Source organism: Haliotis rufescens, unplaced genomic scaffold (assembly GCF_023055435.1).
Source record: "Haliotis rufescens isolate VD_foot unplaced genomic scaffold, xgHalRufe1.0.p SCAF_4, whole genome shotgun sequence".
NCBI classification, from domain to species: domain Eukaryota; kingdom Metazoa; phylum Mollusca; class Gastropoda; order Lepetellida; family Haliotidae; genus Haliotis; species Haliotis rufescens.
The window spans coordinates 55458672-55486408 of record NW_025964112.1 but is presented as its reverse complement, the minus strand read 5'-3'; the positions used below and the strand labels follow the sequence as shown (position 1 = coordinate 55486408).

General features: G+C 38.4%; 1 protein-coding gene across 1 annotated transcript; it reads left to right on the top strand.

The window, feature by feature from the left end:
• Nucleotides 1–763: 763 nt before the first annotated feature.
• LOC124114867 (PP2C-like domain-containing protein CG9801) lies at nucleotides 764–26798 on the top strand. The gene is made up of 5 exons (XM_046475658.2): nucleotides 764–1120; nucleotides 15929–16086; nucleotides 17083–17196; nucleotides 18502–18683; nucleotides 19388–26798. Exons 1-5 carry the CDS (start codon nucleotides 1110–1112, stop codon nucleotides 20618–20620), a joined length of 1698 nt encoding a protein of 565 aa, XP_046331614.1. The 5' UTR covers nucleotides 764–1109; the 3' UTR covers nucleotides 20621–26798.
• Nucleotides 26799–27737: the final 939 nt, after the last annotated feature.

Sequence of the window (27737 nt, the reverse complement as noted above, 5' to 3'; positions counted from 1 at the left end):
AGTCATCGGCCATTCGTCATACCGCACGCTCACAATATTTCTTAGCGGAAATCTGAAATATCACACGGTCAGTAACGTCCCCTGAATATGTTGTGCTACTTTCTAGACAACACAATAATTTGAGTAGAGACCTTGTGGTGAGAGATGGGCATAAGTAATAATTTGATATGCAAATATGGACTTGGATTTGATGTGCTACTTTCAGTTAGCAAAGCAATGATGTACATGCCTAACAAGGATAAGCTTAGTTTCATATATCACAAACTGAAACGCTTTAGCACGAATTTCGAATATGGGATGCGATATGTATATGTACTGATTTATATGTTAGGTTATATAATGATTATTAGGAAATGAGTAACGGGGGTAAAATACTGAAAGAAGAAGTTCTTGAATGTTACCTAAAAAATAATCTTTTGTTATTTTTAATTACTATTTTAATCCGTTACAAACCGTCACATACTTATATTTGCTATCTTCCAAAGGACTCCGCGATTATGAGTATAATAATGTAAGTCCTTTGCGTCATTTTATCGTGGTTTAAAAAAATATGACTTTTTCCTTTTTACAAATTTGTAGAATAAGAAATAGCATTAGTGACAACATACATTGGTGGGTCCCTTTTAAAAAAAAAATATGCTGGATCCGCCCTTCGTTTGGCCATAGAAGTTTGTCCATTCACATCAGTCACCACGTAAACAACGAAACCACGATACCATGTGTCCAACAGAGCACTGTTAAACGTTTAGTATAATAAGCTGTGTGGAAAATACAGTTTGACCTACTTACTTCTGCTCGGTAGCTTTTTCTTTCATTCATGAATGTCGGTGGTTCTATTAACATAATCTAGCTAGTGAACGAGGCCAACATATGACTCACTCCACGCTCGGAATGACAGCGACTGAGAGTGACAATTAGCTGTGATGTAATTTGTCGGAGTGAGAAACTGCTGCATGCTAAAATATGGCAGCTATTTGGCGTCTGCTTTGATTCGGAGGAAGTGCGAGTCTGCTGCTGATGAAGATGATATCACATGAGGAATGCCGAGTTGCAAGATAAGACTTGACAGCTGATTGCAACTGCAGTATTCATACATATCTCCAAGCATAATGGAGACGGGGTAGGTGCCTTTGTTCATGGATCTTCAATAAGGCGTCAATCGTCTTTGTGTCACGCTAGTTGCTGTCGCTATTGACGGAGGTTGTTTACAGTTGTGAATGTCATAGGGACCTTCCTATTCCTTGTTTACGTGTTAGATTTGACATAAAAAGCTAGGACGCTCCCGGGGATTTGTGTGGGATATTATTCACTGAATTGTGTGATGTGATACGAAACTAAATTCTGCAGTTGGCCACACAGAATTTAATTAATTTTATGAAGTGAAGTCAAGTTTCTTACTGTGACGATTGACACCACAGTACACTAACCTTGATGAATATGTATGACGCTGAACATACTGATGTAACATGACACCTTTCCCCAAACATCAACCTCAGTCTGGATTCTAGAGTGTAACATGTTTGCAGCAGTGCCCCATGCTTGTCTTGATAACTTCAGGCCCTAGTCTTTGCTAATGAGGAATCAGGTGCTTAAATGTGGGTGACCTGGCTTGTGTGTTTTCCTGCTGACTGTTGTAGATCGTTTGCTCATGCTGTCAACCACTGCTTGTCAGAGAGAGACTTGATTACTTCCTGGTCACTATGATGTAGCTGGTATAGTGCTTACTGTTACATTAATGACATTCAATCATTACTTGATAAAAACATCCAAGGTGCAGTGACCATGGTGACACGTACTGATTTGTTTTGATGCAGTGGTGTTATAACCATGAAAACAGTAAACCGCACAGAGTGTCATTTAGAGTTGAATTGTTGTTGGTTATGTGACCCATCAGCTGTGGAAATAATAACTTGAATAAGCCTGTACACTGTACAGTATGTACAGTGGGTATCTGGCTTCTTGACCTATATTGCTCACTAAACAATAATAATTTTGTTGTTGTGTTCATTGAAATTCCTGCATTCTGATTAGCTGAATTGGTCACGTGTTATTGCATTCATTTCCCAATGAATGTAAAAAATTAAGCCATGCCCACCAAGGCGCACTACTTTTATTGTTGCGGAATTACGGGGAAACCCAATATTACAGTCAAGGGAATTCCCTTTCTGCTCACGTGTATCATCATGCACAGGACATTTAGCGACATTCATGCATATTCATTGTCCAAACTACTCTTTGAAACCGAAGGCCGAGAAGGAATGAAACAGGGAACGTGCAGGCTCGTTCGGCTGTTTTTTCCCCGCTGGCCTCGGTTCCTTAACTTTCATGTTTTCGGGTTTCATTTCTAACTAGCATTTTTCCAACTGTGTCTTCCTGTTCTCAGGGAACTAATGTTTGAATCTGGCGGTAACTGACCATGTAATTTGAAACAGCCGCGTTCTCCCGGACATATTTCTTCCTGTTCATTACAGTCTGACTGTTGCAGTTCTTCTCGCACCTTGCCTTAATTAACAGGTCCTATGAACATTGTTTTGATCCTACTCTCCGTTGATTGGCTACTGACTTTGTAGGCGTGTCAAGTTATGTGCATTAATTTAACGATCACCTGATGCATGTCAGGCCACAGTATGTATTCATACACCTGGAATGTTTATCAATCTCGTCATTTTTGTCTGTTTTGATATATACAACTGTGTTTGGTTAAACTATTGCAGATAAAACATGTTTAATGCTGTCAAATTTAATTATAAGCATTGACTGTGTATTTTTTTCAGTATATTAAGGTATGAAATCGAAATACCGATATGCAAACTGTATGAATCCGCAGTAATGAAGGGTTATGTTTTCAGCTTCAATAGTTCATGGCTCACTGACCATGACCCCCTGGCTATCAGAAGCACTGCATATTTGTTAATAGGTGAATGGGTGCTGCAATATCCTTGCAGTGTACAGGGTTTTATCTTCACTTAGAAAAGTGGGGGTCCTGGGGACCCCCAATAATTAATTTTAAGGGTCCTTGCAGGCGATATGAGGGTACCGTAATGTAATGAAATGGTATAGTGTACTGCACATTTAGAACATTACTCATTACAAACTACCCTTTGAAACCGAAGGCCGAGAAGGAATGAAACAGGGAACGTGCAGGCTCGTTCGGCTGTTTTTTCCCCGCTGGCCTCGGTTCCTTAACTTTCATGTTTTCGGGTTTCATTTCTAACTAGCATTTTTCCAACTGTGTCTTCCTGTTCTCAGGGAACTAATGTTTGAATCTGGCGGTAACTGACCATGTAATTTGAAACATTACATTTAGAACATTACTCTAGAGCCTGGAATGAATCATTGATCATGTGGACAGTGGTCAAGATTGATGGATGAAATAACAGACACCCATAACTGCTCTTGATGCACTGTAGGCACAGTGAAGTATTATTATGCATCCCTTGGGACACACTGGGTTTTTTTCTGAGTCCATTCTCTACATTTGTGCATACTGGATGCACATTTGTGTGTCACACTAAACACTGAGTGTACATATTATAGCCCATCATCTATTCACAGGCACAATAGGCCTGCAGCTTCCGTGCTAGTTCTAAAAGCTGATTAAACTAAGGATTAGGTAGTTACAATGTGTCACCTGGTCACTTGTTTGTCATCATGCACAAACTGTGTGGATAGATCTAGTTGTTTGTGCTGTCAACTACAGTTTTGGCTGGCCCAAACTCAGTTATCACTTATTCAGAGACTGATGAAAAGGTGAAATATATACAACCTTCACTCAGGTCCTCAGCTTACATTACTGTAATAAGAGAAAGTGATATTAGACACTGTTACAAAGGGCCATCACAGTTCCAACATGACCGACAGAGCTTTAAATTGGCAAATTATATTTCCTGAAAATGTTTATTTATCTTTTGAATATTGTGCATTAAACATGTTAAAAGATTATTATTTAGCTGATGACATTAGATATTGGGTAAGAAATTATGGGTTGAAATCATGTTTCTCTTTTGCATATCTGTGATATGAGTGAAGTGGGATGGGGGATATTGATTTGGGCTCCAACCGTCCTTCCATCCGACTTCAGTCAGGACAAGTGTTTGGAAACCACAGTGGATAAAAGCGTGACAGTTTATTTGCATCATAAAAGATTAAATGTGTTGATTGATAGCCAATGGAAAATTATTTATAACCATTATAACAGAGTTATGGCCCTTGTTTGATCTCTTGTATAATGGTGCACAAGAACTCCAGTGTGGACAAGTTTGCTCCGAAACGACAATCGATACAATGGTGATTATGTATTCATCACTAAGTGAAATGTATGTAGATTATGGTTCGTGTAGATTATGATTACCGTATTTGACGTTATAAGCGCCCAGGGCGCTCTCAAAATAAGAAATAGGGGGCTCTAATTAGAATATTATTTTGGTGAAAAAAAACGGAGTGAAAGGTAAATTTCGTGGTTTATGCTGACAGCCTGAAATGTTTATATACGACAGATATATTTTTCCAGAATTTATTTGCCCATAATTAAGTTTGCATATAACACACGAGTGCGTTATATACGCAAATAAATAAGACTTGTGTACATTGATCAATCGGAAGGATGCTAATTGGGTTTGTTCACTAGCCAATATATTAGCAAATATCGCCGTGGGCTCTTATTAGAGCGGGGCGCTTATTACGTCGAATACGGTATGTAGCTAGGCATGATTAAGAATTGTAAGTGGTCATAGATACAAGCTTGATTATGTTACACGGCCTTTAAAAAAATACACTATACGTTAACAGCTTAATAATGATTTGTGGTTTTCTTGATCATTTTCAAAGTGGTGTCACAATCATGACACTGTTGTTAAAATAATGATGACATATTATCATTGAACTATATAGTATGAGGCAACAAACAATCATAGTTTTCATGTCTCCGGTAATCACACACCTGGCATGGCCACTGTATTTCACCAAATATGTGAGTGAATCGTAACAGCCCTAACATATAGTGGCTCCCTTGATGATTTTGACACACCCACACTGATAGTGCCGATAGGACAGGATTGTGTAGATTTCAATTAATGGCCATAAAAACACCTGTGGTATAATTTAGCATGCTTATAGGCAATTGATAGGTTAACAGTAATTTAACACAATAAATTCATTGACACTGATATGTATGCTAGAAATCATTATTCAGGTGGCTGAAAATTGCCTGATAGCCTGATGAGAATGAAGAGTGTTCCTTTTTCGCCCACCTTTATCATGTGTATTGACAGTAGGATATACACGGGTTACACAATCCCACACATAGCCAAATGGTTACGGGTTACTGGGATGGGCTATAGTTAAGCATTTTGTTTTCCAATAGCGAATGACGGTATAGGATAGCAGTTGTGCACTAGAAAAGAAGGATACAGAGATGAATACTATACATATTGTAGAGGCAGTTTCTGTATAGAGACTTATGAATCATAAACTCAGCAGGAGGCTACGTGTATTGCCAATGCAATAAAGGGTGTCGTGCCGGGTTAGCGAAAATCCAATTTTCTCTAGTATCAGTAAAGCAAAAACCCAAGTTGGGGTATTTCTCCTACGAAGGCGAAAATGAGTAATTGCTATAAAAACACCGGATTACCGTAGTTTAGATTAGCGCCCGTGCTGTTACAAACAGAGGAGAGGAGAGGAGATTTACTAGAGAGTCGTTTCGTAAAAAAATAATACAGTTGGATGTTTAAACGCAGGAGAAGAGATGATCAGTTTCTTAATTGAACAAACAATTAGTTTCTTAGTTGATATGGGTTATGATACCGATGGGTTTAGAGGAGAGTCGTTTCTTAAGAATACATACAGTATGTATTTGATGGTATATATAAAGATTGCAACTTATTTATCTATGTCCAAAATGGCTAATGCACAAGTTCGAGTGACCATGGTTGATACCGTGCGAGGTGGTCAGCACTTGTTTTATGAGAGATTCAAGTTTCGTTGTAAGAAAACGGTCCGTGAGAAGAAATATTGGAACTGCGTTGTTGCTGCCTGCAGAGCGTCGGTGATCACTGAAAACTGCATTCTTCAAGCGGCTTTGCAGGTAAGAAAATAATGCACATGATAATGATGATAATAATCTTAAATACATAGACTCAAAAGACTTTGCTTAACAAACTATTCAGTTATTTATTTTACTTATTATTATTATTTATTTTTAGATACCACAGGTATTGTCACATGTATGTATTTGTTTATCATGTTTATAGTTAATATTAGTTAAAATGCAATTATTTAATTGCAGGTGAACCATACCCACCAACCTATTCAATATGAGATGGAAGTGGAATCTTTCAAGTCCAAGCTCATCCACCGCACTAACAATAACGTTGAGGGGTGGAATCACAAACTCAACAAACTTGCCAGGAAGAGCCATCCGAACATTTTTGAAGTTGTTAGGCTATTTCAAAGAGAACAATCCAACATAGATTTCGCCATTCAACGAATTGGAGCCCACTGGTCAGCACCACCCAGAAAGAGAAGATACCGGCTGATTGACAACCGTCTTCAGGCTTTGAAAGACAATCTCGTCAACAACGTCATCGGCGACGTTGAGTACACAGATCACGTTGGTGACCTGATCCACTTGGAGTTAATGACTTGAACACAACGTGTATGCCAGTGCAACCGCAAATTTATTATAGAATGTATTTATGTATTTACCATTATATTTTAAGATATACATGATATAAGTTATTGTTGTTTTTGTAGAAATTATAATGTACATCTATGAAATATTAAAGTATTAGAGTTATTAAATTTGTTAAATGTAAAGTACTTTTGTGCAACAATACTATACTTCAGCATCTAATAAATCACTACTGTAATTACGGTATACGCATTTCTGTGTATTTCTTGTAATTTGAGAGTCCCGGTATAGCAATATCCCGTGTTTACTGTAGCGTGACCAGTCTTACTGTAGCATCACGAAAGCGAAGAAATTTTAGAGTTGATTATGGCTAGGTTTTGCTCTTCCGGCCAATAACCCAATAAAGCCCATCACATTTTGATCCATGGATTCCCCTTTGATCATTAATTTTCACCGGTTTCATGTTTCATTAATGACTGCATTTCAGCAGGAACAGACACCAATCCACCTATCATACGTCGTGCAATGGTTACAAAAACTATATGATGTATATAATATTACATGTATATGTGATTTAACTTGTCCTGTCATGACTACACAATGCAGGGTAGTCTGTCTCACTGTCCCTGGACCATATTATTTTCCCCTCTGCCCAGCTCTTTCTGTAATGCAAAGGCCCTAAGTGAAACAAGCCTGAAAAGAAATTAAACACGAAATCCTACCAGCCTGAAAAGTGATAACCATGATAACATATAGTAATAAGTAATCCCAAAATGTTTGAAATTCTGCTGGCCCTTAGGCTACCTTCAACATTAGTTAGAGGCAAATATGCTTGTGGCAAGAGGGGACTAAGGGGATCAGGTGGTCAGGCTTGCTGACTTGGTTGATACATGTCATCATATTCAAATTTCATAGATCAATGCTCATGATGTCAATCATTGGATTGTCTGGTCCAGACTCATTTTTTACAGACTGTCGTCGTATAGTTGGAATATTGCTGAGTGCGGTGTCAAACAACAAACAAACGAACCTTTAACATTAGTGAAACTGGTCCGGGCTAGCAGGCTAGTGCTAATATCTATCCCTGACAAGTCTTGATTTGCCACAGGTTCTGAATCCCCCATCTCAATGGAGCTTCTTTTCAATTTCAATGGAGTAATTTGTTTCTATCAAAATTATATATTTTCAGAGACTAATAATTTAGTCTAAATGCAGGGATTTACCTGGTTTATTTATGTCGGAGTCCAGGGGACTGAAAGGCTTTAATTTGTAGGGGTTCGAGGTGATAAAATGGGGGTCCCAAGCTACAAAATGGGCGTCCCCGAGAAATGGAAAAAATTGAATACATTTCTCCACCACGGATTATAAGACTGCACATACTCAGAGGCCTTCAGTTAAAAATAGATATGGAGTTCCCCAAAATGGAACACGTCAAAAACTGATAGCACTAGAGGTAGCAAAACATTTGACTGTCTTTTGTAGTTTTTAATGATTCCGTACAGGAATTAATTTTACGAGGGACCAAGTTATTACATGTCAGCATTCATTCCAAAAAAAGTCTGAGTCCCAGTGAATGTCCTATTTTTGATATTTGTTTTGAATAGAATGGAGAATTTGAAGAAAATACCTGTAATGTAATAGTCACTGATCTAGAAACTCTATTTTTGTATTTACCGTGTTTACATTATCACAACAATGTCCAAGTAGGGTTATTGTTAAATGCAAGCTACTTCATGATGCTCAGGTTCAGTGCTGACACCAGTTTTTACATGATGATCTAGTGTGAGTGTCAAATAATACCTTTTTGTTACATTGCATGTTTGGCGATATCTTGTAATTCAGTGCCGATGGCATGCATGGTTAAAATTGTTAGGACATGATTGAAAAAACATGATTGAATAACTTCCTGGTGCCTGAAGGAGACTCTTCTGAATCATATGTTTTCTAACATAAATATTTCAGTGAATCTTGTGACCATGTTTATCACATGAAGCCAGTGTGAATCAGGGATTGATCTAGACCTGCTCAGAGGTTGATATTTGGCCCATGGTCTGCACCAAATATCAGTAAGAAGTCCCAAATTTGAATTACAAATTTCCCAGTTGGTGTTATATATATAGTACTAATCAGTGTTTGAAATACTTTTTATACCCAACAAGACAGTTGGGAAGCTGACCCATAAGTGTTGCCTGCCCATCTTCAAAGTTACCTGCCCGCCTTGACATTATAAATATTGAAAAAATTACACACTAAAATAAGAGACCAATCTCATCAGTTGAAATAATGCAAATAAGTACTTGGGAATCTACCAGGAGTTATAATAAAATGAGTATGCAAGTAGTCTTTAACTTATCTGCCAGGCAGCCGGTCAGGTGGAGGAAAATTTCATGCAAAATTTCATGCAGGCCGACAGAAAGTTACCAGCCATGGGCGGGCAGACAGGCACTTATTGTGGACACTGGTACAAACTTATGTTACGGCTTTGAAGAAGTGACTTGTATTTCACTAGCCAATTTGAGCAAAAAAAACAAGACAAAAATTCGAATTGCCTGCCAAGGGCAATTAGCTGATTAATTCAGAATGCTGAATAAATCCCTGTTAACATGGTAAATGAACTTTTTCACAAATATGTGGGACTGACACATGGAAAGATCTGAACATATGAAAGAGTTAATGCACTGTATGACTCACAAAATATACTTGGTGAATCACATGTTACAAAGGGTATCATCAAACTGAATGAAAAGGAAGGAGCAAAACTATACTCCACATTACAACTGCTTATTAACCAGGTCATGGTGAGTTGACATTCACCGAGTTTAAAGATAGGTCAAAAGCTTTCTTCAACAATGCTTCATAACGGCCTTCCAGTTGTACACAACATAAATTCCGAAGGTCACACCTCAATATTTATAGAGTGCCCTGTGGCACACTTGAAAATACCTGTGAAGATCCGGGGTAGAATAGGTCTTCAGTAGCCCATGCTTGCCGTAAAAGGCGACTATGCTTGTCGTAAGAGGGTGACTAACGAGTTCGGGTGGTCAGGCTCGCTGACTTGGTTGATGCATGTCATCGATCTCAATTTTTGTGGATGGATGCTCATGATATTAGTCACTGGATTGTCCGGTCACGACTCGATTATTTACAGACTGCCATCATATAGCTGGAATATTGCTGAGTGCGGCGTTAAACAATAAACCAACCAACCAACTGGAAAATAAATACATTTCTGTCCTGCATTGAATGAAATAGATGTGTTCACTCAGACCATAAATGCCATTAGATGTAATGCATAGTGTTGTGTAAATTCCATGGTTACCTGATGACATTGACAGGAACTCACAACTGAAACTGTCAAAACTTCATGATCCATGTCAGCGGTAGAAACTAATAGTTTTAGTCCACGAGTCCTTATAATGATAACATACAATGAAACCCTTGAAAAGGGTAAATTTCTACTAGTCCTTATCATGCTTATGATACCCTAACTATTGGGAAGTTTGGCCACGACTAGTGCCAATTTCTAACGCTGCATGTCCATCATGTTCGATCTGTTTACTGAACTTGTTTATGTGGACATTATTGATATGAACATGGAATTGAAGTGAAACCTACAACATGTACAGTGTTGACTGTTATAAAAAGGGTTTGGTTTCATAAAACATGTTTATGTAGTGTATTGTTATGAAATGACAACTGGATATTGATGTACATTACCGGACGGAAGCTCACTGTGCCATGTTTGCCATGACAATGTTGGCTGCATATTTCTACACATAATTCACATCTAAATATCAACTCCATTCACTGCATGTGTACATTATGTTGATTGTGTTTTGCTTGCTGCGCTGATATGTCATTTTATCATCCAAAACTCCACAGGAGATATCATTAGCTGAGATCAAGCAACAATATCGCCTAGGAAAAATTGCTGCAATAAAATTGGATCACAATGCTTTGCAGACAAATGACATCACAATCAAATGACAGTCTCTCAGCTACTGAGGCTGGTTAGCTGTACTTTTTACACTCAAGACAATGGTTATTACTGTTTACAAACGTAAATGTTGGAAGAACGTTTTTAAATGATGAACATAATATATAGAATCACATCCCCATGTTCATCAAATATTTATACACTCATCAATAATTTCTTTATTGACTTTATGTTGATAAGTTTGATGTCAAAAGTTACTCACGTGAGATTCTCAATGTATGGTGAGAGGTGGGAGACTGTTATAAATATTGATTAATGCTGATTCAGCATTCTGAGTGAGTCAATAGTCTCTCTAAATGTTGCTAAAAAAATAACACTTAGAGTCCATCAGTATTTCTGAAGTTATGTAATTGTATTAGTTTTTGACATGGATATACTGGTGATTAATGAAAATGACCTTGAGTATGAATCATATTTAGTGTTTAAAATTAAGATTGAAAAACAAGGAGTCCTCATAACCCATACGTTGAAGATTTATTATTTAGCAGCGTCAGAAATTGGCACTGGTCCTATAGTTCTTGCCAAACTGCCCAATAATTAAGGTATCATAAGGACTAGTAGACATTAGCCCTTTTTAAGGGTTTTGCTATATGTTAACATTACAAGGACTAGGGGACTAAACTGTTAGTTTCTATCACTGTTTAGAGAGGGTGCAGGGAGGGCGGCCAGGTGTGCTAGGTTCTAATATTACATTGTTAAAAGGACCCCAGAATCCAACTTTATTACCACACTCATCGTGATACAACTCAACAAGCAAGTTTAACTCTAGGGAGTCGGCTCCACAGTCTGGTGTTAATCTGTATGGGCTGTATCCAGACATTGTAATTAGTGCTGAGGGTGGAAGTAAGACATTGTCTTGTGTATGTAGGTTATTTAGAATGAAATACATTATCAGATCTGAGCACCTCTTTAATCAAACTTGTTAGGACTGCCAGTGGGCATGATAGGACTAAGTTTGATTCCTCTGTAAGCTTTTGGTTGATACAGGGATAGACACGGCCACTGGTCTGTTAGTCCGAGACAAGTAACAGTATAGACAGACCTAATCTAGTTATTTACGTGACCACTAGTCTGAAATGATAGTCGGATATGAACAATGGTGTCTATCCCTGTTGATACATCGAGAATCTCACCAATGTCGTTTGATCTAAAATGTTTTTAAAGATTTAAGTGTTGATATATTTGATAACCATGTCAACAGAATCTCAGGTAAGATTCTGTTTATCATCCAAAATCATTCTTCCAAATTCTTCATTTTGTATGTATGTTGCAGACTGTATCTGCTGCTAACCAGCTTCAGTGACAGATCAGTGATGTCATGCGATTGTGACGTCATTGTAACCCATGACATCACAATGGTCTGCAAAGCATTGTGATGCACTTTCATTGTAGCTATATCTCCTGGTATCTCATAGGAGATATCTCTTGATAACATCCAAGTGATATCTAAGGTGGAAGCCAGTTTTGGATGATAAATAGAGATTACTACACGAGTGTCTGTCAGATACCATTGATCTTACAACGAGTTGTTTCAAAACGTATCTAACGAGCGAAAGCGAGTTAGATACGCTTTGTAACAACGAGTTGTAAGATCAATGGTATCTGACAGACACGAGTGCAGTAATCTGTTTCTTACACACCCTAAAATCGCACCTTTTTAGCATCGAACCAATGAATTTTGTCTCATGATTGCAGTAGCGCATTAATACATAATACCACTGTCATAAGTGACGTCATCCTATGTGCTGCTTACTACTCATAAATAATGTGACCCTACACAAAAAGGTTTCCGTCCTATCTGTGGATTATCAAGGCGATGATGAAAATGCATACTAGACAAAAACCAAGAACACGCTGGGTGCCAAGTTGAAAGTTAACACCTCAAAGAAATGACCAAATATGTACAACAATGTTTACTTCCATATGACATCACTACCGGTGACCGACTTTTACAAAATGGCGTGTTCACTGAGAACAGTACGCAGGATTTCCAAAGGAGATTTTCGTTGATTGAGGGATCGTATACACATAAATGTGTCACGTAAGTAATCAGAAACATTCTGACAATCTGCGTACTGGTATTTGTTTACCATGTTTTCCAATGTAACAAAGAGAATTGTCTGAAATGCAGATAACTACCGTCATCGTTGTGCGTGATTTAGCGTCAGTCATGTCGTCACACAGGACGGAACTTTTACGGCTTCTGTTGAATTTACCACACCATTGTAATGTATATATGTGTAATTCCATAATTAGTGCAACGATACTCTTCCCATGAATATTATCAAACGCGTGATCGAGCCAGTGTATGCAACAATTAGACGAAAGTACCTCTTTAATGCTACACAGTGTAAAATCTGAATTTTGCTTTGTTTACATTTCAACAAGTACAATTTTCCGAGCAGTTTTCGTTTCCATACCTAATTTATTTCGCATGATTTCATCTAGATAATTTGCATTGGTGACAAAGACCATTTATCCATTGTTTCGAAAATGTATGAGGAATTCAGGGATGCATGTATAGCAGCGGAGTTTGAAATATACCTGATCGAGTATAGGCGTCTCATAACCGGCATTTTGTAAACACAATCCAATATGGCGGAACGCTTCGGCGTTCGTGTATGCATATTTTCGAAAACATTCTAGACGATTCTAGGCTTATTAGCGACGTGTCAGAATTATCATTAGTGATTTGATACCCGTGATCGCTAATATGGTATTTTTCTACTTTAATTATTCAAGTAAATATCCGATATTTACATTTCTAAACACACAGTAAATATTTATATATAACCCCGTGAATTGTGATTTGGCGAGATTTACAATGTACCTAACTTTCAGTAATTTTGAATTGCCTAAAATGACAGTAAATGATAAACAGAAGGGGGAATTCAAAACTGTGAAGTGTTTGCGTGATGTATTTTGAATTTTATTCGATTTCGAAGTGAGGGTTGAAGAGAAGGGACATGTGTCGCTGTGGCAGCCAGGGGGTTTACACCCTGAAAACACGATAATGTTGACATAACAACAGATAATGTAACTGATAATAATAACAAACAAACTCGCAGACGAGGAAGAGTTTGTTTATTTTTATTATTAATTACACGGTCCTGTTTTTCAATACAGACGTAGGTGAACATTTGACTGAAGCACGAGAAACTTATGAATGACTTACACTCAGGAAAGTAGTCCGTCATCATCTGACCCTAGGTCATCACCATGGAGTAGCCAATCACGGGCCTGGAATTCGATCTCACACATATGTTTGATACCAGTTATCTCAAATGGGTTTCTCACCCACAGGTGTGTAAGAAATTGAGTTAATTGATTAGGAGCTATGAGGGGTGTTCATTAAAGATTTCCCCTGACCCACTTCCGATGGACCTAGTGGAATGAAACTTGGCATAGGTATCAGTCTTTCTCCACATAGGAACCACCAAGAGTTACACACTTCTCCCATCGTTTTATGCAACTATGGAGACCTCACTTGTAAAAGCCCTCATTTTGCGTCTCAAACCAGGACTTGACTCAGAAATCAGTGTTTCATCATCTGTGAAACGTTTTCCCTTCAAAAATGACTTCATGGTTGGAAAGAGGTGGAAGTCAGATGGTGCAAGATCAGGAGAGTAAGGAGGATGTGGAAGGATTTCATAGCCACAGGACCGCGCTTCTGTCTGGGCAACATGAGAGTTGTGTACTGGAGCATTGTCTTGCAGGAGACGGACACCCTTGGTCAGCATGCCACGCCTCTTAAGCTTGATAGCGTCCCGCAATTTCCGCAGCAGTGAAGCATAATAAGCTCCTGTAATTGTGGTACCCTTTGCCAAAAAATCCATCATCACTATTCCGTGCTGGTCCCAAAACACCGTGGGCATGACCTTGCCTGCACAGGGTTGGACACGTGCCTTCTTTGGGGGTGGTGACTCCACATGCTTCCATTGCATCGACTGAACTTTAGTCTCAGGATCATAGTGATGGACCCATGTTTCATCCTGTGTGATAAGTCTGTCAAAAAAGTTTGCCTGGTTTTTTTTTGGCACATGTCCAAAAGATGCTTTGAGCAATTGACTCGTTCCTGCTTTTGGAAAGGTGTGAGCAACCTGGGAATCCATCGTGCTGACACCTTATGCATGTTCAAATTGTCATGGATGATTTTTTCCACAGACCCTACACTGATCTTGACATCTTGTGCTAACTGGCGAACAGTTATACGTCGGTCTGCCAAAATGGCGGTCTCCACTTGATGGATAGTGTCCTCCTCAATGGCTGAATGGGGGCGACCAGGAATGGCAGCTGTTTCCACAGATGTCCGACCACACTTGAACTGGCGATGCCAGTGTTTAACAACGTCATATGATGGGGCATCTTCCCCATAAGTTGCTTTCATTTCATTGAAAGTTTCTTTTGGTGTGCGACCTTTCAAATATAAAAACCTAATCACTGCTCGGTATTCTACTGGCTCAATTGTCACACCCTACTCAATCATAACACCTGTAAAAGTGGTAAGATTAATAGTTCGGTGCTGCAAATTCAGACATAACCCATAGATACATGTATCATTACACATGTGAAATTTCAACCAAATATGATAACCCTAAGTGGTTTAGGGGAAATCTTTAATGAACACCTCTCGTACTTTCTGATATTAATAGAAAATACAAAAGAAAGGAATTCTACTGTATATGAATGTACATGTGTATCATATTTACATGATAAAATATTGAAAAGTCTTTTACATGCTTGCAACATCCCTAGTTTTAGGGGTGGTAGGGTAGCCTAGTGGTTAAAGCGTTTGCTTGTCACGCCGAAGACCCTGGTTCAATTCCCGACATGGGTACAATGTGTGAAGCTAATTTCTGGTGTCTCCCGCCGTGATATTGCTGAAATATTGCTAAAAGCGGCGTAAAACCTCACTCACTCACTCACTCCCTCCCTAGTTTTAATTTCATTCATGGCTGCATTTCAGCATGAACAGACAGTCAAACACTTGCATACAGACAAACACTTGTATTTCACAAAAATGCTCACAGAATTCCAGTCTGCTTTTATACGCATCATTTCATCCCCTTACTCAGCCATATCTGCATTTGTCATGTTTATCATTGTGAAATGTGATCTGTGGTAAGTACAAATGTAGATGTTATGTTCCATGTCCTCTTCATCATAGAAGTTTAAACCAGGATCAATTAGTAGTAGTTGTCTTAGTAGTAGTAGATAAAATGCTCTTATTTTAAGTATGAACACTTTGATCAGTTCGATACTGAAATCCTCACTGATGTCTGATACTATTTCTGTGACTACAGGAAGGTAAAGAAGATCAAGTTCGGCACAGACACATATCACGGCTCGTCGTATGAAGATGTGCCCCTGGTGCAGCTGGAGGAGCTGGAGGAGGAGCTGTTTGCCAGCTACACCGGACCGGACAAGGGGCTCGCGGATGTGGATGACAAGGATGAGAACAGTAGGGTCTAGCTTTATGTAGCATTCTTCAACCATAAAGTCTGTGCCAATAGTCTAAAATTGACTATCCCGAACTTGTCCTGTTGTATCCGTTTTGTTCGATGTTATTTGTTACATTTTGGCTGTCATAAGCTAAGCTTTCTCCTCTTCCCAAGGCAAGGGTGTTAACTGACTACAAGAGTCCAGTTTCCACCCTTGCTGAACTACACTGGCATATCGTGACTTGATTGTAGTGCCACCAGTGGCTATTACGTGCAATGTCTCTGCCATTGACCAATCAGAATCCACCTCTCATATCACTTGTATTTGATTCATACAAAATGGTGGCACCCAGTCAAGACAATCTTACCAATAATCAAGATCTATATTGTAATAGAACAGGTCTTACCTTGCGAGGTGCATCAGATCAGGATTAGACATGATAAAGGTGGGATAGTTTCCTTATTCTCCCAACAAACAAGAAAATTGTTACAATGTCAAGAACACTATTATCAGTGATTATCATTAGTTTATGGCCATCCACTATAGAAATGTGAGACTTTAATATGCTGTATGTATTGTAAAACTGAAATGACTGATTGAAACACCAGCGCATTGTGATTCTAACATGTTTTATCTCTCTACCATGTCTGCAATACCATTGATACAGGGTTAGAACTAAACAATGCTTTCCTTGCTTGGGTAAAGATAAAATGCCCTTGTAATGTTAATACAATTTGGAGAAATTGGGAAATCTGTACTTGCCCCCAGCATTTTGTACTAGCCCCTGGCTAGCGGGCTAGTGTTAATTTGATACATTATGCATTTCCTTCTGTACCATTATGTATCTTAACAGTAAATGTTTTAATTTGGCCTTTTATTTCTTCTTGGCCCAAAATTCAATGGTTGTCAGATTTTTTTGTTCTAAAATTCGATTTCCAAATGAACTTAACAGAACACTGTGGACTATTGCCTCACATGGGCAGTTAATAGTAACAGGATTATGTGTAATATTTAGATGGCAATGTGAAGAAGGTCGCAGGCTGCTGGTCATGGAACAAGAAGGAGCAGCAGGCGTATGGCATCTGTATCTCCTTGTATGAGCAGCACCCTATCAATGGCAAGATGTCAGGTAGGCCCTTACTCTGTATTCATGCTGGAACTGATATTTTATGATGCAGTCTGCAACATTAAAGTTATGTCTTGACCTGTAAATAGCACTGAACAGTGCTGGGGGTCGTCTAAGGCACCGCGATTTCCTGTGCAGAGTTGTGACCCTAGGGCACGCCAGAAACCTATGATTGTGGGTTCGAATCCCGGTTCGCCCCGATTATGTTTCTCGGTTTGTCAGCACCATACCCGTGCTTGTGGGTTTCACCGAAGTGGTAAACGTCTGAGACCTGCATCACTTTGGGCTTTCTACCTACATTAAGTTGACATGCCGTGATATAACTGGAATACTGTTAAAAGCTGCGTTAAACTCAACTCACTCACTCACTCACAGAACAGTGCTGAACCAGTCATGGCCACACTCTCCATATTATCACTGCATGATAGCAGCCAGTCAGGTCACATATTGTAACCATCCAGTCCTCACTTCACTCAGCTCATCATGAAACACAAAGGGATTGTTGTGAGCGTCTGTATATGCTACATAGTGAGTGTCATTTAAATTTTAGTGAGTGAGTATAGTTTTATGCCACTTCTGGCAATATTCCAGCAATATCACGGTGAAGGACACCAGAAATAGGCTTCACACATTGTCCCCCATGTGGGGAATCGAAACCCGGCGTGATGAATGAATGCTTTTACCACTTGGCTTCCTCCGCCCCCATTTAAATTTTAAGTGAACAGTGTTGGACACAATAAATGAAATCCAACTAATCCATCATTTTGACCAATGAACTGTTAAAAAGTTGTTCAGGTATATCATGGTATATTACTGCTGTATTTGAAGAGAAAACTAACATCATTTCTCTATTTCTCTATACACTACCAGTTTAGTGTATGGAAAACTTTGGCTTCACATTTATCCCATTGCTGCAAATATTATTATTGAAATAGGTGATGGGTATTTGATTTACGTGAAAAATACATCAATAATTACGATGGATGAAGTAGGTCTACATTTGCTAGTAATGCTACATAGTGAGTATCAGCTGAACAATTGTTCTAACAATGTTAAGACACTGTGAATGAAATCCAATTAGTCCACACTATGCTGTGAATCAGTTGTTAAAGAAACATTACAACTTACTTGAAGAGAAAAATATTTCCTAAAATGTGTCTAGACACGATTCACTAGCATGTGTGTCGATTTCCTGTTAGTGTATGGTGAATCAGTTTGTGGAATGTAGAAGCTTCAAGGAAGTAGACATGGAAGTATTGCAATTATTATTGCACCAACCTATAATCTCTCAAAAACTATTTTGTGCAGGTGACCCAGTTGCTGATGCCTTCGCGATCTGTGCCAGGAAGAATAACACAGTCCTGCTGATCGCTGATGGCGTCAACTGGGGGGAAAAGTCCAGGCTGGCTGCTCGCTGTGCTCTGTTTGGCAGCATGAACTTCATCAACAAGAGGATATTCGAGGACAAAAGAACACCCTTGTCAACACAGGTTGGTCTTCCTTCTTTACATTGTCCTGTAGGGACCCATGAAGATTCGGGGTAGAATAGGTCTTCAGCAACCAATGCTTGCCGTAAAATGGCGACTATGCTTGTTGTAAAAGGCGACTAACGGGATCGGGTGGTCAGGCACGCTGGCTTGGATGCTGCATGTCATTGATCCCAATTGAGTGGATCGATGCTCATGATATCAATCACTGGATTGTCTGGTCCAGACTCTGTTATTTACAGCTGGAATATTGCTGAGTGCGGCGTTAACCAACCAATCAACCAACGTTGTCCTGTAGGAACATTCTCAGGCTTTTATTTTATCATCTTTATGATGTGTGACTTGTTTCAAAACATGAGGTTCCATTAGTACTTAGAGATGATTTGTTTATCCCTGAAGACAGGTAATGGTTTCAGCTTGATGTGGGTTCTGCAGAAGCTTCAACAGGAAAGCATCATTAAATGCCCCATAGGGATTCCAGTTTAGAACTGGTGTTCAACTGCCTATGCACTAGTGCCAATTTCTAACGCTGCTTTATCATGTTTATAACACTAGTTAGTTATGACATCATGAACATGGAAAATATCATTAGTTTTGGCGAACTAAAAACATTGTCGGACTATTTTTCTTTATGTTTGTGAATGGTGCACTGGTATAACAATGACAACCATGACATCTGTTAATTCAATGTAATGATTGTTCCACAGGATGTTCTGCAGTTGTTGCGACGTTCATTCAACGAAGCTCATCGTATCATTCTAGAGAAAGAAGGCGGTCTCACAACGATGTGTGCCTGTATGATTTGCCCAGTAGCCAACTCTGATGAACATGCTGTGTGCTGTGTGAATGTTGGAGATAGTTTTGGATTTGTCTTCAGTCATAACAACGGCATACGGGAAGTGACGATAGGGTCACATGATGTTTCCTCTGAGCGAGACATCCGTGATGCAGGAGGAGCTTTGGGTCCAGTGGATGGCAAAAACCCAGAACTGCATAATTTGACTTATTCTCTGACCTTTTGTCGAGCTGGAGATGTTGTGTTCCTCACCACAGACGGGATCTCGGACAATTTTGATCCGGTTGTGACTAAGATAGCGCTTCCTCGTAGATCTAATGATGACAACTTTAACAACATGTCCCCTGATTCTCCCCATGCTGCCATGCATGCAAAACCCGAGATGGAACCCAGAGAGAGACATATATATTCAATGAAGGAGATGGAGCGTGTGGTTCATGAGTATGAACTCATCACAGAGGAGAACTGTTCTGCGCAAGAGCTGTGCGGAGCTATGGTGCAGCATGTCCTCATGCTTACTGATGGAAAACGCAAGATTCTTGAAAACCCTGCATTATACGCTCGACGGAGAATGACTGCAACAGAGCGGAAAAGACGTGATTCTGAAATAGTTGAGAAAATGTCCAAAGCTCCTGGGAAACTAGATCATGCATCCATAGTTGCTATAGAAGTTGGTGCTTTTGATTCGGTGGATGAAGAGAATGAGGAGAATGTGTTCCCTGTTGATAATACAACTACCTCTGACTGTAACCCTGTCATTGCAGGTCCTCAGACTCTCCCTCTGCCTAGCCCCACACATGCAACCTCACCACTCTCACCAACATCACCAAACTCAAAAAAATCCGGACCAAAGAAGTTTTTTGCTAAGCTGAAGAATATCCCATCTCCAACTCTTCCTTCTCCAAGTCGTTCCACCCCATCCTCCCTCCAAATCTCCCCCCGGAAGTCCCGACATCGTTGGGGACGTTCACGGCATGAATCTGAATCTGGAGTGCCCACATCCCCAACTGTTCCTCAATCTCCAACAATACCTGAATCTCCACTAGAGGCAGAGTATGACCCTGCCAGACACTTGTGCTCCCCGAAAACTAAGAACAAAGGAAAAGACTACCAAAGAAGTGTATCTTGTGAATCTGCTCTGTAGACTGATGGTGACATTATGATCTCTACCAGAAGGTAAACATGCTAGGTAGATATGTATCTGATGTTTCTCTGAGTATTATTCACTAATTGTACTAAAGATGTTTTAAAATATATTAGGGAGTCCTTGTTTGAGAAGTTAAAATAATATTTGTACATTACAATAACAAGTTATTGACAGTGGGTTAAAACGAATAATATATGTGCCAGACTGCAGTGTGTCAGTTACGGTATTTGATTTATCACTAGATGAGCTGTGACCCTTATTTTAGAGAGTGCCTGTGAAGTAACATGGTTGAGGTATGGCAATACAGATGCTGATTCATTTACTGAATTGATGCAGATATTCCAGGTCGAACAAATATCTTTGTCTACCAGACAAAATGCAAGTTTACATTAAAAATCAACTTCAAACTGATGATGTCAATCCAGCTAGTGAAAGACATGAAATGTCAGTCTTCTTAATTTAAACAGAAATTGATGAAATATTTTCTGCATCAGAGGATTTTTTTCCAGATATGCCGAACAGAAAAAAACGTATTCTACTGTTTTGCATCTGATTAGCAAATCATCTGAGAGACCAGTGATATTCTGTTGGCATTGTTGCATTGGCTACCAGAAAAACTTGTAATTGTTGAACCTTGATACTACCAGGAGTTATTGTTAATTATAGTATTAGTAAGATATCAGAAAACATTAGGGTGGACAGTTTTCATCGTACTAATTTCTGATTAGTTGCCAAGGTCCTTTAACAAATGTTCAATATTAAAAGTGTCAAAACAGTGATAATCCTCATGCTGATGATATACTACTCAAAATTTGTTAGGAACCACCCAATTCTTTCATATTACTAAAGTTGATCTGTCATGATGACATAATGGATTAACTATTGTAATATGAAAGAATCGAGTGGTCCTTAACGTGTTGGTGAGTAGTATAGATAAAGCCAGGAATGATTTTCAAATACCAGCATCAGACCAAGTATAGGTATCTGTCTAGTGTCTATATAACACATTTGTTTATGATAGAGATTGTGATTATTAAATATTAGCTGATAGTAAAGGACTGTCTTGTGACAGTGATAATATATTGATGTTGTGATTAGTTGTAGTGAGGTGATGAAAAATATATCTGTAAAAATTGAGACAACCCAAGAATACTGGTCATCATATGTGCCAATGTACATGATGTAGGGTATAACAAGTTTCTATGGAGAAGAAGAATATAACTAAGTTCTTTGTAGGGGGTGAATACAAACCAGTCTCACTTAAATCAGATCTTAGTGCTTGCTACTGCTACCTATAGGTCTGAGGGAATCACATTACAGGTCTTGTCAGAATGGACTTTCATCCAACCAATCAGAGCATTGCTTACGAGATGGTTCGATTGTGTTTTCGTATGCTACCTCAAATAGTTTAGCATTCGGCATATCACTTCAATGGGATAAACATTTACAAAAGAAGAGAGTGTCCATAGCCTGTACTGCGGTACAATCTTGGCACTCACTGTCATACAGACCCTGATACAAATATGTCCAATGCAGCCCATGCAAGTCTATAATGTTTGGCAAGTCTAGATTACTGCAGTTTCAGTTTGAAAGTGAAGAGAGTCTTAGGGCTCCTTTTTATTATATTTTTACTAAGATAATTTAACAACTGTTTTTTTCTGTAAGATAGGTTCATTTCAGAAACTAGATATGAGTCTAAATCTTGGCAATCTACAAGACATTCCAGAATGTTCTTTTGTTCAGTTTTCAAATTTTGAATTGAGAACTTTGTCAAAATATTCCTTGAAGCATAGCCTGGACTGGAAGTAACTTTTTTCAAACTAGCATCACAAGTCCTGAGGAAGGTGCTTTCTGATTGGCTTATGTACACTTCTTTCGTGGTCAAAGTTCGCGAAAGGCTGTCCTGCCTCGACCTGTAATGGAATGTACTCAGATATTTGTGTAACGATAGCGAGCACAAGATCTGATTTTAATGAGACTAGAAAGAAAACATGATCGTATTTGAAATATGTGTACTTTATAGCATGTATTTAGTATTAACACATAATGAAATGTTATCAAACAGATTGTCAGAAAAGGATTTACTGTTCAGATCTTGCAGATTGACGAGAAGATGTATGCAACAAATACTGGTGTCACATGATTGTAATGTGTAGTGTAACTCAGGTGGACTATCTGGTTGACTGGGTCACAAGTGTTGTAAGGCTTGGTAATACAAAGCAAATAACTCTTGATTTGCTCAACCTCAAACATCTAAAGTTTGTGGGTTTGTGCATACACAGGTTTGGTAGTTTTTCATAAAAGTTTAATCTATAGTATTGAACTTTTATAAATATTTTACCAACATATGAATAAAATATTTATCTGCAAGATTATCATTATTTCTCAATGTTAGGGTGAGGATTTGTAAGTTAAATTCTTAAAAATATGCAAATTTACATATTTCAGTGGTCAGTGACTTTTGATTGATGACATTGTACAGTGTTAGGGGGTTACACAGCCAGGTTGCAATGCTGTGACATATAAAGAACATTGAAGGGCTGCTTTCATTCGGTAAGCAATTCGTGACATATCGTAAAATGGGATCTAATTAAATTTTTGTACAGTTCATTTCCTCGTACTTTTGATGATTTGACTATTAATCTGCGATTCTCGGCTTGTATTTGCAATATTTTGACTTAATAAAGCGTTAACTTAAGGCAAGCATGCACCAGTATACATGTACTCCTCTGTATTACCAGTCTTTTGATGACCAGGGTCCCGTTCCACAATCTGATCTTAGCGCTGGGACTGTCGTAAGTCAATGTTAAAGCATGGGAGTGACAATCATCTTAGTGCTAAGATCACTTTGGGGAATGGCACCTAGTTCTGTTAGTGACCTCGCAATGTCAGTATTGGCAAACAACAAGAGAGGGAAGATGAAACCTCGGTGTCCAGTATGTAATTTGTAAACAGTATGGACAGGTGTACCAAAGAAAAAACCAAACGTGTTCAAGAACACAGAAATTTGTTTGCTATTTGTCTATATGGCACACTGAACTATCGACTAGCAGACATATCACATGCATATTAGTACATTTTGTGAACTAAACCTATTCGCTGGGTTGAGTGCAAGTAAGCAACAGCTAGACTGCATATCTTCATTTTCTGAATATTTTGTCGACTCGTACACAACCTAGCGAATAGGTTTAGTGTGCAAAATCTACTCATATTCATGATAATTCTGCTGGTTGATATTTTAGTGTGCAAAATAGACAAATAGCACCACATTTCTGTTTTTGAACACATAGTAGTTTTTTTTCTTTGGTATGCCTGATGGAGCAATTTACCATGCTCACTGAATTCTTGTGATATCCTTTACCAAAGCTACAAAGAGTAACAGTAGCTAAAAAAACGTCTACTTCTGTGGGAGGTAATATTGTTGATGTTATTTATTTCACTGAAATGTGTATTTTAATATATAATTTTATGCATTATTTTCATTGTCTTAAGTTTACTTGTTTTTTATTCAGGAACAGTATTATCTATCTGTTAGTGTTGTTGTTGCACGTGGTTCACAGGTTTCTCTATTACATCTTATGGTAACCATAGAAACAGGGTTCATGTGAATTGTTTATGTTGAAATATCTCTGTACCTATGCATGCAGGGCTCTATGTAGAATACCCATTATTTCTTATACTACTTGATGATGACACAGGAAGGATCTCATGGACTGAAGATCTGTGTAGATGATTCTTTTGGCAAGAGATGTAACATTACTGAACATGCTGAAAGGGCAGTTCATATATGAATATGATATATAATACATTGCAATGTCATTGAATCTAGGACCCGTAAATTATTTGCTTTTAATGCTGGGGTTATGGCAAGGACCTCTTTACTTTCATGCTTATTTTCCAACACTGCTACATTCATAAGTCACCTTCTTGCAAGATAGACTTGGTTCATGTTTCATACAGCATGCACACTGAAACTGGTGTTTCACTGAACATATTCATAGCATAATAATCAAGTTTTCAAACAGGCAGTTTGTATTAAATGATATGTGTAGTTGACCTAGCTTCTTATTTGATGGTAGCAAAAGCACAATATTCACTATTCAGGAAATGATCTCATGATTATCAGTTAAGCAACTTCTTGCAACCGTGGATTGGATGAGATTATTGGAACAGTTGAGATTAAGCACCTGCCATGACATGCTGCACATTTAGAACCATCTAAGCAAGCCTCTGCACAACTCATATCACATATAACTTGCATTGACTTGATTTGGCTTCCTATAAGAATGTAATATCTAAGAGATGAAGCTTGCCATATATAGTTAGATTTGTTCTGTATTGTGATGATGTCATGACAAGGACATGGAAAGTAAGGGGTGTCTAATTAATTGGAGCTTTATACTTTTTATGCGTAACTATCATAAATATCTCTCAAAGATCTGTGAAAAGGGGATACTTATACTAAGAAATTTTAAGAAATCGAAATTATTAGGGATGTATGATATTATCAGCATTTATATTCTACAACTGTGTAATATTAAGCATGTTCTAATGACATTGTTATTACTGGAGACGTATACATAATAACCAACTTCTGAATATGTTTATCTTTGTTCCAAGAACAGGGTAACTGCCTTCATATTTCTTACATGAAACTCAGAACCCTTTATTAAGCGAGATGTACCGGGTAAGTATTGCTGCATCGATGAACTTAATCAGCAAGTAATGATATTCAGTTTTGTAATCTGAATCATTGAACCAGATGAGGATGAAGCACTGGATTGTCCTTTTGACATATGATCACATACTGACATAAAGTATTTCAGATATGTGTAAAGGTATCACCAGACAGATCACGTGATGAAATTGTTAAACCAATTTTACAGGGTGAAAATAATTATTCCAAATTTTTGTACATGGTACTATGTTTATAGTGTATAATATATTCGTAACACCTGGGCTAAGCAGACAGCTTGTTGTATGGGCATTTCATTATGTGTACTAGCAGTTAAACAAGCATATGTGCTAATAACATTATTTTCAGTAGCGTTTAGTACTTCACCTTGCTTCACCAAACAATATATTACAAGACTCAGACTTCAGACTAGTGGCTACAGTCAGACTTTCAGTGAGTTTAGTATGACTCAGAGTGTTTGTTTTGAAATAAGGTTTTGGTTCCAGGTGAACAGAAGATGTATGTGGACAATTTTCAGGTTTAAGCTGCAAGTGTTATGGTAACTTGAGTAGGATGAGTTTTAAAAATGAGTTAAGAAGGTAGTTCAGATTTCAGTGGTGTACTGCATATTTGGGCATATCACTAAGCTGTTTAACATAGGTTTGTGGTTGTGAATTAGACAGGACTGAATACACCATCAGGTGGGCTTGCTACAAATATGACATTTGTAAGGTTCCCAACAAGACTGGGAAAGTGCCTGTCGTCAGTGTTACAATGTGTGTGTAAAATATCCTAATCTCCAAAGACAATCACGTTTCCTATGCAAAACCTAGCACTTTGGTTGAGCTGTGTACGTTGCAAGTTCTGTTTGTCGTACGCAATTAGTTTTGTCATGTGTAATATCTGTTTTATTTACAATTTCTTCTGTATTTTTCTATCTGACATCATTGTATCCTTTTATATCTATTTATAGTTTGATCACGTGCGCGTCAACTATTTTGCATGGACAGTTGTCTCAGTCCAATGATCAGCTTGTAGCATCATCTACATCGTCTTCAGCGGATACTGTGCGACTTCATCACAGTGTCATCCGGGTAACCTATGGTTATCACTTATTGATCTGCAGTGGATTTTGAAGTTTTGACCCCTTTGAGTGTGGTGTTCCAACATAGTTAACATGATGTTTGAGTGCTGAAGCAGACCCTTGAATAATAGCTATGACCCAACAAAGAGACTTGTTATATACACTTGGAACGGGAGCGGGTCAGAGTTGAAAAACATAAGGGAAATGTAATTTGAAGTCTACAGGCGGCTATTGCATTTAGAAACAACACTGTCATGAAGTCCTGGCCTCACGAATCTTGGAAGTTTCACCCTGTGTATTTACTCCGTGACAATAGCTGGTATATGTATGAGCAAAAACCGGTTACAACAAACTATTGTTTTTGAAGATAATATACAATCATTCCATTTCATAGCCAATAAAATTGTTACTGATTATTGTTGTGTTTTGTGCCTTTGTATTTATTTTACGATCGCAGCTTGGAGATTTTCAGTAGAAATATATTTTTAACGTTATTAGATATGGAAGTTGCATATATATATATATATATATAAGTGCAAGAAATCTCAGCCTTAATGCCGCGGATCGGACGGTCGTTCTTTATACTGAGAAAAAGATGGTACATCTTACCCTGTCTCGGCATTAAACAAGGACTAGTAGCTCGGAGTCTGTCTTGAGTCTGTTGAGTGTCTGAGTGGGGTATCCATGTTAAACTGCGGCATGGTATCTCGGTGGACTAGCACTAAAAACAAGGGCACAAGTTTGGACTAAACAAGCTGCCAAACACACGCTCATTCATTTCGCTATATCAGTACAATAGTCTTGAACGCGACGTTAAACATCACTTCAACTCAATTCTACCTTATACCGGGGAAGCAGTATATTTTGACGAGGAAGACTAGTGTTCTCAAGAATCCATGTCATGACCACATAATTTAGTTGCAAGAGAAATGACCTCAATCTATAATTCCTCTATATTTTGAGAGGTAAAGGTACGGTTGTATGGGGAGATGATGCACGACAGAAATGTGTTAACACTACCCTGAACTGGACATTTAGCAATAACAGTAGCTCTTTACGGTTGATGGAACTGTCAACTAAATGTGTCTAAGTTATTGAAAATCCATACTCGTGTTAATGAATAAGTTTGGATCACGTTGACTGGGTAGTATTTGACATCATTCTGCGGGAAAAAATATAAAGTGGGACAGGTTCTAGACGTTTACCATTTGGTGAAACGTACGGGCATTGTTTGGTGCTTGACTAAGAATCATAATCGGTAAGAATCTCGGATTTGGAAACAACGGCACGGCTTGGGAACATATCCAAATCTAAATGCATATAAAACCGTTATCACATTCCACAATTTTCACTGT

Bases quoted from the DNA above. Each gene is read 5' to 3' on its own strand.
- LOC124114867 (XM_046475658.2), top strand. The intron at 17,197-18,501 runs GTAGGCCCTTAC...TATTTTGTGCAG, and splicing joins TATCAATGGCAAGATGTCAG to GTGACCCAGTTGCTGATGCC. The intron at 18,684-19,387 runs GTTGGTCTTCCT...ATTGTTCCACAG, and splicing joins GAACACCCTTGTCAACACAG to GATGTTCTGCAGTTGTTGCG.